Consider the following 14,087-nt stretch of genomic DNA (forward strand, 5'->3'; position numbering starts at 1 on the left):
TCTTTTCAGTTTTATGTTGCTTTTATATTTTATGTCAGTTATTGGTTATTGAAGCTTTAGATTGAAGAGGATGCATTTTAAAACTACGCCAATAGAGTCAGTTTGTTTATGAAGGACTAGTTATGCTCCGCGGTTTCAGCCGCATTGCTCCTCTTGTTGGTCTTAGCGTGATGATATATAGCATATAGCCTTCCTTGATAAATAGAACGCGCTAATCTTAGGAACTTCTGGTCCGATTTGAAAAATTCTTTCGGTGTTAGATAGATAGAGATAGGTGTTAGATATCGAGGAAGGCTATAGTCTATATAATATCATTATGGTAAGACCAATAGGAACGGAACAATGTGGGTAGAACCGCAGGGCACAGCTAGTAATGCTATCCTTCCTCCTAATATTATAAATGCGAAAGTTTGTGAGGTCGGATGTTTGGCTATATATCATCTCGCTAAGACCAACAGGAGCGGAGCACTGCGTACTGGTAAAACCGCGGAGCACTGCTAGTCTGATATAAATGCGAAAAAATCATTCCGAAAAATGTTTTTCTATAACTGTATACAGTTGAAAGTTGCCCAAAAATATTATATGAAAACATCAGTTGTAGATCAGCAGTTAGTAATCTATCAATCATAATGTAAATTGTTAAACCAAATTTATACATAGGTACAAACAAACAATTGAACTAACTCCTTTTAATGAACCTACAAAACGAAAACAAGGATAAAGACTCATCTTTTTGCACACATAAAGTTCTCAAGTTAATCATCTCATTACAACACAAGCTGCTAGCTATAAAATGGCTCATAAAATCCTTCCTCAAGACTATTAAAGTACATCGCGACAAATACACACATGTACACACGTAGCAAATTTAGTGTGTACGTGATGTTGCACTTAGTAAGATTTTCCTTAAATGTTTTTGTTTATTAACACAATATGTTGTAACTTGTAGGGTAAGAGAGCTAAGAACTGAGTTAGAGCAAAAATAAGAATTGAGAAAAAATGCGTGTGCAGCAATTAATTTATTTTCACTAGCTGCGCTTCGCGGTTTCACCCGCGTGGCTCTGCTCCTGTTGATCTTAGCGTAATGACAGTAGCCTATAATAGCCTTTCTCGATAAATGGGCTTCCTAACACTGAAATAATTTTTCAAATCGGACCAGTAGTTCCTGAGTTTAGTGCATTCAAACAAAAAAACAAACATACTCTTCAGCTTTATAATATTATAGTATAGAATATAGATTATTCATATCAATACTATCCTTCTCATCTTCTAATGACTTTTTTCAAGTTTATAAATTTATTTTTTGCCTTGTTCAGGCACCAATCCTAATCACGTTGCCAACTTATCCATAAATTATTAAATTTAATTTCCATTGTTTCAGATTCAAAGCGAGATCACTGCAACAAGACAGTTGAGATATATGAAGATGTGTCGTCTCCGCCCGTCACAGCAGAGAACTTTGGTCGACCGCTCACTTGTACATATAGGTATGATGCTAAATTTAATATTAAAACAATTATATAGGAAATTAATTGAAAATCAGTCAATAGAATGACTGGTTACATAGATTGTATGTTCTTGAGTTAAGGTTGATGTTCCGACCGTCCCTCCATACATTTTTGATTACCTCTAAACACTTAACACAGACACTATTTCTTTAAAACTAATCATTTTATCACTTCTCTATAATGAAATGTGTGCGCGTTCGACCTTTTTAATCAATAATTTACAATATTTACTTAGAAAAACAACAGTAAAATACCGGAAAAATTTGACACTTCTACAGTAGTGTGCGTGACTTTTGCCAAGCGAAACACGACATAAAGCACGACATCTAGCGCATAGACTATATACTTATTACAGATCTAGCGCGTCAATGTCTAAACGAAAGGCGATGTTTAGACATTGACGCGCTAGATGTCGTGCATTCGCGTTCGTTATCTTATGCATAATGAGCATAATTCTAATAAATCAAAGTTATGTGTAAAAATTGAGTAATTTCATTTCCAATCGTTCAAAGAAAATAACAATAAAATAAAATAAAACTAATGACCTTAGAAACTATGTTTTTTTTTATTTATTACTCATTATTGTTCGTCCGTCGTAGGTCTGTAAACTGTATTGTACACTGAAGGTAAATGGTACTGTAGGTACTTTAGTTCGGCGTCGTCGCTCGTCGGCTTGATATAAAATTACATTCTTGATTTCATTGACACGCGCTATGATTTGCGCGCGGAATTTCTTGTGTTGTGAATTTATTTTTGTATGCTATGCATTTTAATTGATTCAAATTGCAATGTTTCTCTAGTATGCATTTGAGACTATATTGTAAATTGTAATAATTGATCGTGGGTATAGTAATTAATTATTCTAATAACGCAATTAGTAATATATGTATTTTCGGTGGGATTCAAAACAAAAAATTGGCCCGTGATTTTTATGAAATTTCACCACATTGCAAATCACATCAATCATAGTTCATACACATGTATGACGAAAGTGATTAGTATTGTGGCTAACATTGACTCATCAGTTCATCACTGAAACCAGTGATAAATCAGTACCTATATCATATTGTGTTTGAATATTTTTAAACAATGATATAAGTATACAATTATTATAAATCGGTAAACTATCAAAGTAACCACAAACTTGCAAACATTGGTAAAATGTCCAGTAGTTTATGAGCCTATTCATTACAATCAAACAAACAAACAAAGTTTTCCTCTTTATAATATTAGTGTAGACAAACACTATGAATACGATCACGAATGCAAATTCGGGGATTTTCTAATTATTGCTAAATAATAATTGAATTCGTTTTGAAATACTCTATAATTTTTAGTGTATAAATAGACATTTATAATGTGGTGCTCATTTTTTTTGTACTGCTAACGCTATTGTAGGTACCTATTTTCGTTGTTTTATTTCAAGTGAACACGGCCATACAATTTTGTCACGAGCCGCCTATGATTGTAGGTACTTTTGTTAGGCTCCTTCGTCGTCCGCGTCGGCTCGAAAGTTCTTGATTTCATTGTCACGCGCTATGATTTGCGCGCGGATTTTCTTGTGTTGTGAATTTATTTTTGTATTATTATTATTTTTTATTTATTTTTTTATTTTATTGATTCAAATAAAATATTTCACTAGTATGCATTTGAGACTATATTGTATTATGTATAATTTATCGTAGGTATAGTTATTCTTATAACGCAGTTATATTTTCGGTGGGACAATTTGACCCGTGATTTTTCTGAAATATCACCACGTTGCAAATCACATCAATCATACACACGTATGACGAAAGTATAGTGGCTATAATTGACTCATCAGTTCATCACTGAAACCAGTGATAAATCAGTATATCATATTTTATTGTGTTTGAATATTTTTTAAACAACGATATATACAATATTATTATAAATCGGTAAACTACCAAAGTACTTCCGAATTTTCAGACAGACAAACAAGTAGTTTGAACACGCAGTTTTCTTATACTAGTAGCAAAAATCAAAACCATAATATTATGTTTACCTACTATATTTTACTAAAAGTCGAGTGCGTCGAAATCGTAAATAATAATATGTTTTTCACCTTCCTGGTTATTTTCCCATAGTAAATAGTGTTTTAGGTTTGTTGTTGTAGGTAGGAATAATAATAATTATTCTTACATGTTGGTTATGAAATGTATATTGAAATAATTTACTTTTACAAATCATTAGTGATATTAGTTTTGAGTGAAAATGCTTGGATCAGCATAATATTATATGGTACTTCAAATACATGTTTTGATAAAAAAAACAATAGTGTAATAAAATAAAACTGCGTTTTATTGTAATCAATGTTGACAATTTTAAATTCCAAAATTATTGATCAATAAAATAGTTTACACCAACAAATATAACTTTTATTTTTATAACAATCGTTCATAATATAAACCGTAGCAGGTGGCGTTTTGAAGTTCTGTCTACTCATACAGAAAAATGGAAAACTTGTTTTTTTTGTAAACAATTTATTACTCATGTTGTTTGGCAACTCGAAGCGTGGTCGTCCGTCGTAGGTACTTTTGTTCGGCGTCGCGTCGTCGTCCGCGTCGGCTTGATATAAAACATTCTTGATTTCATTGACACGCGCTATGATTTGCGCGCGGAATTTCTTGTGTTGTGAATTTATTTTTGTATGCTATGCATTTTAATTGAATCAAATTGCAATATTTCTCTAGTATGCATTTGAGACTATATTGTAATAATTGATCGTGGGTAGGTATAGTAATTAATTATTCTAATAACGCAATTATATTTTCGGTGGGATTCAAAACAAAAAATTGGCCCGTGATTTTTATGAAATTTCACCACATTGCAAATTATATATTATACAATTACAATTACAATTATTATAAATCGGTAAACTATCAAAGTAATTACAGACTTGCAAAATACGCTTTTCCGAATTTTCAGACAGACACACAATTTTATTAGTTTGTTTTAGCAAAGTAGGTACCTATACCTATACGCTTACGTCGCGCGTCGCGTCGTCGAAAACGGTGCGCCCAGAAACAAACATACCTAATTCAGTTACAATCCTTTTTTTGTTCCGTAATTTATTGTATTTATTCTAATACGATTTTTTTTATTCGTCGGCCAGTTCTACTAGGTATAAAAAGATAAAATTGAAATATAATTATTGTAGCGACAGCCATATTATGTTACTATGTTTTCGTAAATATGTTTTTCACCTTCCTGGTTATTTTCACATAATCTTATCTTCTTATATATAAAAATGAATCGCAAAATGTGTTGGTAAGCGCATAACTCGAGAACGGCTGAACCGATTTCGATCATTCTTTTTTTATTATATTCCTTGAAGTACGAGGATGGTTTTTATGTAGAGAAAACGTAAATATTATGTACCACGGGCGAAGCCGGGGCGGACCGCTAGTATATATATATAAATGAATCGCAAAATGTGCAGTGTTGGTAAGCGCATAACTCGAGAACGGCTGAACCGATTTCGATAATTCTTTTTTTATTATATTCCTTGAAGTACGAGGATGGTTCTTATGTAGAGAAAACGTAAACATGTACCACGGGCGAAGCCGGGGCGGACCGCTAGTCTAATATAAAAATGAATCGCAAAATGTGTTGGTAAGCGCATAACTCGAGAACGGCTGAACCGATTTCGATAATTCTTTTTTTATTATATCCCTTGAAGTACGAGGATGGTTCTTATAGCTAGAGAGCTAGTTAGTTTAGTTTTAGTGCAGTGGCAGTGTAAATGTTGTTGTTGAGGTTATGTAAATTTAACACTTTAGTTAACTACCAAGATATAAAGAAATGAGGATAGGACACAATAACTATTGGTTGAGGTATTTATAAACTCATAATATACTTTTAAAAAAATCACGTTTTAATAAATTTCTAGAATTAAATTAGAACAGCTGATTCAAAATAGCCTAAAAAATCTTAATAATAATAATTACGCTTCACAGCAAGAAGAAATGTACCATATGTACCCGCACAAAGTCGATATTGTGTTGCCTACCGTTCGACTCAATGGCTAGGGTTGTAACTACCTTTAATAATTATTACCAAACTAATAAACCGAGTGATGCGAAATAACCATAATTCTTTTAGAGTTTGATAAAATGATCAGGCAGGTATTTTCTTTAATCCTCTGAATTCTCGGTTACTAAATTGTATCGTTGAAATTATTCTTAATCGCGTAAATTTAATAAATAATCATATGGAAAACACTTTTCATTTGTTTTTTTACTTTCACGCCCAACTACTATACAATAATTACGTTGTTTCGGTATTTTGACGAGAAAACGCAGGAAACATCCGTTGTATCATTTTAGATAGATTGTATATTTTGTATCTGTAGAATTGAAATCAAAGCTATGTATATGTTGTCTCCATTCTTTTCTTATCGGATTGTTGATCCCAATGCGAATGCGTCACTTAAATTTTATAAAAGACAATTAAGAACATCAAAAATAAAGTGATACGTAAATATTTCACAGTGCAATATATTATGTAATTAATAATAATTATATATTTATGAAAAAATAATTACATCAGATTTAATAATAGCAATTGTTTTGAATGTACATAATATGAATAAATGATTACATCATGATAGTAATAATCACAATTGTTTTATTTCCCATTTGTTGCAACCCTAGCATATTTTCATGTAGCAGCAGAAGTACCTACACTGGCGGCGCGGCGGCATCGTGCGACATCAAAGGCATTGCCTTACTAGGTAAGTTTATAATGACTCATTTCTTTTATTATATAATTTACGTTTTACTTTTACAGAATCCGATTCAATGGATTATGAAGACGAGTCACACAACGCCATACGATAGTGATGATGAATGAACATTTCAATAAATGCATGCGTGTTTTTTTATGTTGTTTTGTAATTGTTAATTGTTTCTTAAATAAAGAAATAAACTAAATATTTAAATGATGATTTGTTATTTGCAACACAACTTTATATTTGAGATTCTTTACAAATGTATATTTAGTTTTGTATCATCAAATTTATAAATTTTATTCCATAGTTTTCAAAATTAAATGTAAATGACCATAAAAACATTAATAAAGTAAATCATTGATGTAAGGTCAGGGAACGTAATACATATATACATCTGACCATGTAGAAGCTAAGTTTTGTTGACTGCTGAAGTCTGTAAAGTTTTGTTGTCTGCTGAAGTCTGTACGCAATGAAAATGTCTGCCGTTTCGAAAATAAGTTTTTAAGACCCTAATAAATAAAATATATGAATGGCAGATCTGGTCAAATACTTTCAAAATTGTATTTTTTTCAGCACTTTCATAAGTGTCTGCCAGAATGTTATCCGCGTGATAATGGTCTGCCATTGTTATTTTCCGATAGTAATAATAATCTATTTTCAAATATCAAAATGGCAGACGTGGTCAAATGGTTTCAAAGTTCGCCAAAAATTTCCACCTGTCTTACCTAAGCGCGCGCCCCGTCCACCACTCTGGGCTTAGTGACTCCTCATCTCATGTATAGTAGGTATAGGGGAATCAACACACAAAAATCCAGGTCTGGTCAAATACATACAGGTAGCTTTGCGCTAGCTCTCTAGCTATTACTTCTTATGGAGAGAAAACGTAAACATGTACCACGGGCGAAGCCGGGGCGGACCGCTAGTAAATAATAAAATAATAAATAGTGTATTAGATTTGTTATTGTATCTTGTATACCTACGAATAATTATTCTTACGTCTTGTTGGGAAATGTTCAAATACCTACCTATTGAAATAATTTACTGTTACAAATCATTAGTGTTATTAGTTTTGAGTGAATAGGCATGGATCAGAAATTCAGAATATAATATGCTACTAACTACTCAAATACATACATGTTTACACAACAAACACCACTGACCTCTATAACTATAAGTTATAGAGGTCAGTGACCGTCAGTGACAAACACTATGGATACCTACGCTCGCGAATGCAAATTCGGTGATTTACTAATTATTGATACCTAGTCATTGAATTCGTTTTGAAATAGCCTGTACTTTGTAATTTTTAGTGTTATAGACATTTATAAAATGTGGTGCTCATTTTTTTTTGTAATAAATTATCCTGCTACGCTATTGTATTTTCGTTGTTTTATTTCAAGTGAACACCCATACAATTTTGTCACGAGCCGCCTCTGGCCTCTGGGTGAAATCAACCAGTCAAATGATTTTTGTTCTAATTGTATTTTGGTAGTAGTTTGTTTAGAATTTACATTACCATTGTTTAATTTTTATTTTGTATTTGCAGTAAAATAAAAAGATGAAAAACTTCATTAGGTATATTGTACGACACCTCACTCTGAATCGCGCTAGCGAAATTTTTTCGTTACAGAGCACATATACAACTTTCGGACAATCTTCATTGAGGCCGGCCGGCAAATCGAGTATGTCGAAAAACTTCACTTATTCGATGGAGGTATTCTACCTTCCTTCCTCCACAGTTGTGGGACCCCGACGTGCATTGAACACGCAGCTTACTGATACTAGTAGCTAAAATCAAAACCACAGATATGTCTGTGATCAAAACCATAATAATATTTTTACCTATTATTTTACTAAAAGTCGAGTGCATCGAAATCGTAAATATGTTTTTCACCTTCCTGGTTTTTTTTCCATAGTAAATAGTGTTTTTGATTTGTTGTTGTATGAATAATTATTCTTACTTGTTGGTTATGAAATGTATATTGAAATAATTTACTTTTACAAATCATTAGTGATATTAGTTTTGAGTGAAAATGCTTGGATCAGCATAATATCATATTTGCTACTTCAAATACATGTTTTGATAAAAAAAAAACAATAGTGTAATGTAGGTAATAAAATAAAACTGCGTTTTATTGTAGGTAATCAATTTTGACATTATTTATTTCCCAAAATTACAATAAAATAGTTTACGCCAACAAATATAACTTTTATTTTTATAACAATCCTACTTCCTACTAATGCGAAAGTTTGTGAGGATGTGTATGTGTGTGTTTCACGCAAATACTACTGATCCGATTACAATGAAATTTAGCACACATATAGAACGTAACTTGGACACATTGAATAGGTTTTATCCCGGAAACCCCACGGGAACGGGAACTATACGGGTTTTTTTTTGAAAATGCGGGCGGAAAGCTAATCGTTCATAATAATATAAACCGTAGCAGGTGGCGTTTTGAAGTTTTGTCTACCCATACAGAAAAATGAAAACCACAGGAGATTGCCCAAGTGACTATGGCACTTGGTATCGCAATCAAACTTATTGTGTCAAGATGAAATATAGCTCAATTTAAAGCTTGATGTTAGTACTTTTAGATATGATTAAAGTTTTTATGTAAATAAGCCGCAGTTCGCGACAATAAAAATAAAACAATAGTTTTATTCAACACTTCAAAAAACTACTTAATCGAGTTTAAACTAACGATGAACGTTAAGTTTTACATTTATTACATAGGTAATATTTTAATTTACAAGACAAATGTGAAAAGTAAATCGTAATTTAAACATTATTTCAAAATAACATCGAACAATGCGTCGAACACATTCATTTGACATTTCAAATAGAAACTATGACATATGACGTTTGCAAGAGAGATAGATATAGGTATGTGTCAAAACAAAACTTTTACTTTTATTTCTATTTATTCGGTATAATTACAACTTAATAGTGATAAATATGATCATTATAAATACAAATAGGAATTAACAATATCACGAACACGTGACACAACTAGTATTTTACCGATTCCATACGTAGTCATACATGTTTCAAAAGAAAAACTTTTACTTTTACTATTATTTCAATTTATCCGGTTTAATTAAGACTTAATATTGATACATATGATCATTATAAATACAAATAGGAATTAACAATATAACGAATACGTGGCACAACTAAAATTTTACCGATACCACCCGTGGTCATTCTCCTTTGTGGGTCATTTGTAACAGGATGGCGGTTCTACAGCGAAAAAAGAAAAATGATGGTCAGAACGCTGATACCGGATACCTTAAGATACTGTAATATAAAATATTACTAGATTAGATAAAATATTATAGGTAGTATCTTCACCGTGTGTGACGCGCTTTACATTCACGCCATCTAGAGTTAAATCTTTATCATTTTTGTATACGTCTGTGTGTGTCAACGACCCTGTATGCAATGACAGATGTTAAAACGCATAATTTTACCGAATTGGGTGGATTTTAAGGCAATGATATAACATATTTCAATAAAATATAATATTCAGTAACCGCCATGACTATTCCTAGGTTTGATGACTATTCCAATTACGCAAAAACTCAAATAAACTAGAAATGTAGAATTCAGCGCCATCTAGCGGGATATTGGCTGGGAACAGATCGTAGCAATCACCTTAATGAATTAAAACCAATCACTTATCGCTGCGCTATTTTTATGTATGTTTACCGATTAAGTTTATCTTGAAGCTTAATATTACTGAATTGTTTTTCTTCTAAGTCTATAACCTTGTACGAATTCCCAAAAAGATATTTTAAGACTGACCAGTCAAAGAAACCGTTAGTATCTGTCCTATTACAAGGAAGGAAAAATATTTAAACATGCTATTTTTGCAGGTTTAGAGCATTCCGCGGGTCACCAAAAGACTGGATATTAAGGATACGTTTCAAGAAGTTCAAAGTGGGTAGTTTAATAAATGGCACCACTTGTCACAAGGGATATATGCAGGTGAGTTCTGGAACTTCGCAGACGTTAAGTGTCGCGTCAGATTAGAGCTAATAGCTCTGAACTGCACAAACTTGCAAGTTGCTATTCACAAAACATTGTACGATTAGAGACCATTATGAAGATACGATGGTATACGCATAAACCAATTTTTCGACATAGTTGTTACTAAGCTTTTGTAGCAGAATAGGTAGGCAGCAGGAGGATTCAAACAACTAAGCTATAATAGTAGGATAGGTAGGATACATTATATGCAAAGGAAGATAGAGAAAAAATTATATTTAAGTGTATCAAACCGTATGCAAACAAAATATCTTAACAGACTGTTAGTATAAGATTAGTAGAATGTGGATTCTTCAATAGATGTGGCTTTCCATAGAGGTGATATTTATTACAAACACAAACTGACTGACCAAACACAGAGGACGCAGTTCTGGACTCAATCCCCAACGGAGGACTTCATATAAATGTTTGGTTTGGTATAACTTCGGAAAACAAGATATAAAACAGATGTGGAGTGCCCCAGTTGAGAGGACAGTGTATTTACTTATTGCTATAGACTATCCTACTCAAATATACCATACTCAAAAGGCTAAGTTCTTAGAAAATGATTGTTTGATTCGTTATAGAACCATACGTCGTATATTTTAGTTTGACCATAAATGCGTCCACTGTCAATAAGGCATCCTAAAGCATCCAATAAAAGATGATGATACACTGAGTGGCAAGCCTAATTATGGCATACATATTTTATTGAAATACCTATTTATTTTATCTCATTGTACATTTTTGTGTCCATTATAAACGTATTTTCATTTCATGCTATTTCAATGCATTACTTCTTTTCACCGACGATCATAATATTTCAATATTGTCATTATTCTAATGATATTCCCGTATAGAGCTCTGTAGACCATATATCACAGTATTCTTCCTACAAACACTAGGTATCAAAATTATCATAATAATATCTAGTACAAGTAACGCTTATACAAACGGACAGAAACGAAATTGCTCCAGTCCATTCCAAAAGCTCAAAGCTCACAAATTTCAATAAGAAATCACGATCCAATAATCTCCGAGCAAATTGGTCTTCCGTACTTTTACCGAGTTCAGAATTAATTAATAAATTCGACCCAAATTAACTAACGCACCTTACTGCGCTAGTCGTAGCGTAATTTCACGGCTCAAAAATTTTGACCTTTGTCTTGAAATTTCTTGATTCGATTCGCTCGGATTTAATGGGATTATTAAAATACTGAATCTAGAATCAAGTTTTGTACTGAAAAATTGTTTAAATAAGACGTATTGATAGATAGTTTGTTGGTGTTAGATTAAAATTTAATTAAGTAACTTTATGACATTTCAATATGCAACTACGATATATTTGCCATGATAACAATTTTGGGATGAATAATATTTATTTTCTAGCAAATAAATATAATTTGAATTTGAATTTAAAATGGAATTTTCCATGTTTGAATTTCAAACTAAACTCACACTATAACTAACATTACAAAACTGACAAAATATTGACGGCTATGTAAGCGCTGTGTGCCGAACATTTATCTCTTTTTCATTTTTTCAACGTTTAACGTCAATATTTATTTTGTTTCAATTTATAAGTCAATTTTGCACTCCAAAATCCATTGAAGTTTAATATTTTTCACAATATTTTTTGTCACTTTCATCCTTAGAAAATGATTTATATATAATATATATTATGTTTATCAATGATTTTATTAAATTTGGTAACAATTAAGAAAACTGTTTTGGTCATTTCTATAATAAGTATATACATATACATATATACCCATTTCTGTATTTGCCTTTGGTAATATTATTTTTCCATCAAATAGATCTCTATTCCTATTCTAATTCTCCACAAAATTAGTTAATGGTTGCCATAGCAACGCACACACACATTCTCATACTATGACGTCACTACCACCATAATTATTCTACACAAACATTTTGTTCCAGATAGTCGATGGGAACGCAAAAACGGACGTATCAAACAGAAAAGAGCCGGGTCTATTCTGCGGGGAGATAGAACAGCCGCAAACCTTTATATCCGAGACTAACTTTGTGAAAATTGTCTTCCACGCTGATAACTTCACCGACCAAACTTACTTCAGCTTTGACTCAAGGTTATTATGAACTAGACTTGTTAAGGAAAGCAGCTTGTATGTGTATTATGTAGTCCATGGCATCATATAATTTGAAATAGTGAAAGAGAATGATTGATATTATACATTATAACTTATTATAATAACTGTTAAAAATCTTCAATTCAATTTATTCTAAGTGACGCCGCGGCCGTGTCGCTTGAAAGATTTCTTGGTCTGATTTTAAAATAACTAGTTATATAAAATATCAAATTCAATTAAAAATAAGTTTTGAGCCAAAGTAGAAATAATATTTATTTTACCATAAGTCTTAAATTATTTTCTGATTAGAATATTCCTAGCAAGCAAAATAAGTGTTTGATTTATGAAAATAGTATTCCTGTTTCAAATTATTGTTTTTATAAAATTGTATTAACATTTATTCAAATTTAGATTCTAAACTTCTCTACATAAGGAACAATTTTACAGAGCAGAACAGCAGTTCGAAGTGTATCTCAGATATGGACAGCATCCAGAGCTATACCCGAATAGAAGAGGAGAAGTTGTGGCTGGGTAAGTTTCTACTTTATTTAAAGCTTCATATAGTTGATTTTTCATTGGCAATTATATTTACTCTGATTGTTATTGATTAAGTTAAATATAAGATCGAAGAACGATATTGAAGGCAGCTATTGTCTAGTGTAACAGGCGGTTCTAGACATTATTTATAAAGCCTATCTTTCCGTGAAAATTGCTGTATCAATATAAATGATTTAATATGTGGCATCTTTCCAATTTAAAATACCTAAATAATGTATAGGATGTACACTTTAACATTAAACCAAGTGAAAGTTGCACGTTCTTCTCAACTTGGGACTAAATTAAACATTTTTTATCTTGTTTTTGCTATGCTATAACTGCAACACATCGCAACTAAATAACTACACAGAACACACTCTCCCACTATAACTGCGTTAAAAACAACCGACTTCAAACTTGCACTTGCAACATTTACAAATACAGACAAAAATGCTCATAAAATAAAAACTACTGGGCCTATCCGAATAAAATTTTTATGGGACCAATTCGACACCATCCCGCATCGAACAAAAAAAGAATCACGTAAATCGGTTCAGAAACCACGGAGTAATCGGTGTACATACATAAAAAAAAAAATAAAAAAAAAAACATACCGGCCGAATTGATAACCTCCTCCTTTTTTTTGAAGTCGGTTAAAAATGCTCCAACAACAATAGCACACCAATACATCACGAGCAAGGATATTTAAATCGCGTTGTTCCACCAATACATCTGAGTTGATTACAAGTTATAAATCAGAGATTGCAATAATAGGTGGCCGGGTGGCACGTCGACAATTCAACGCGATTTATTCACAATTTTGGTCACGTACCGACCAAAGTGCTAGCCATTTGGAGGCTGCCAGAAAATGATTCCACACTGACAGTTCAGTTAAGGGTCTTAGTAATTGCTGGGTCGATTTATGCTACAATAAAGCTTGATTGGTGGTCGAAAAATGGGGATGTTTATGCATGTTTCACTGCAATGCCGTGATTGTTAATGTATTTATTTTTTACTGGTATAGTTTTCTGTTAAACTGACTTTAAATAGGTTGTTGATACATTATAATGGAATATACATATATGGAGAAGATTTTATAGTGGGTGCAAAGGATTGAAATGTTGTCTTATGTCTTGACGCTAGGCGCTAGC

The 14,087-nt window shown here is 32.2% G+C and overlaps 1 protein-coding gene across 1 annotated transcript in view; it reads left to right on the forward strand.

Annotated features, from left to right (window-relative positions):
- Positions 1 to 342: 342 nt before the first annotated feature.
- LOC149486806 (uncharacterized) overlaps positions 343 to 14,087 on the forward strand; it is a 39,476-nt gene continuing 25,731 nt past the window's right edge. Inside the window, exons 1-5 of the mRNA XM_089697899.1 lie at positions 343 to 370; positions 1,382 to 1,487; positions 10,141 to 10,252; positions 12,233 to 12,399; positions 12,847 to 12,930. Of these exons, the coding sequence (XP_089554025.1) occupies positions 343 to 370; positions 1,382 to 1,487; positions 10,141 to 10,252; positions 12,233 to 12,399; positions 12,847 to 12,930 (497 nt within the window). The remainder of the gene's footprint in view (positions 371 to 1,381; positions 1,488 to 10,140; positions 10,253 to 12,232; positions 12,400 to 12,846; positions 12,931 to 14,087) is intronic.

This window comes from Colias philodice, chromosome 8 (genome assembly GCF_061535455.1).
Source record: "Colias philodice isolate Cphi_HAF_F1 chromosome 8, ilColPhil1 Martin Lab GWU primary, whole genome shotgun sequence".
Taxonomy (NCBI): domain Eukaryota; kingdom Metazoa; phylum Arthropoda; class Insecta; order Lepidoptera; family Pieridae; genus Colias; species Colias philodice.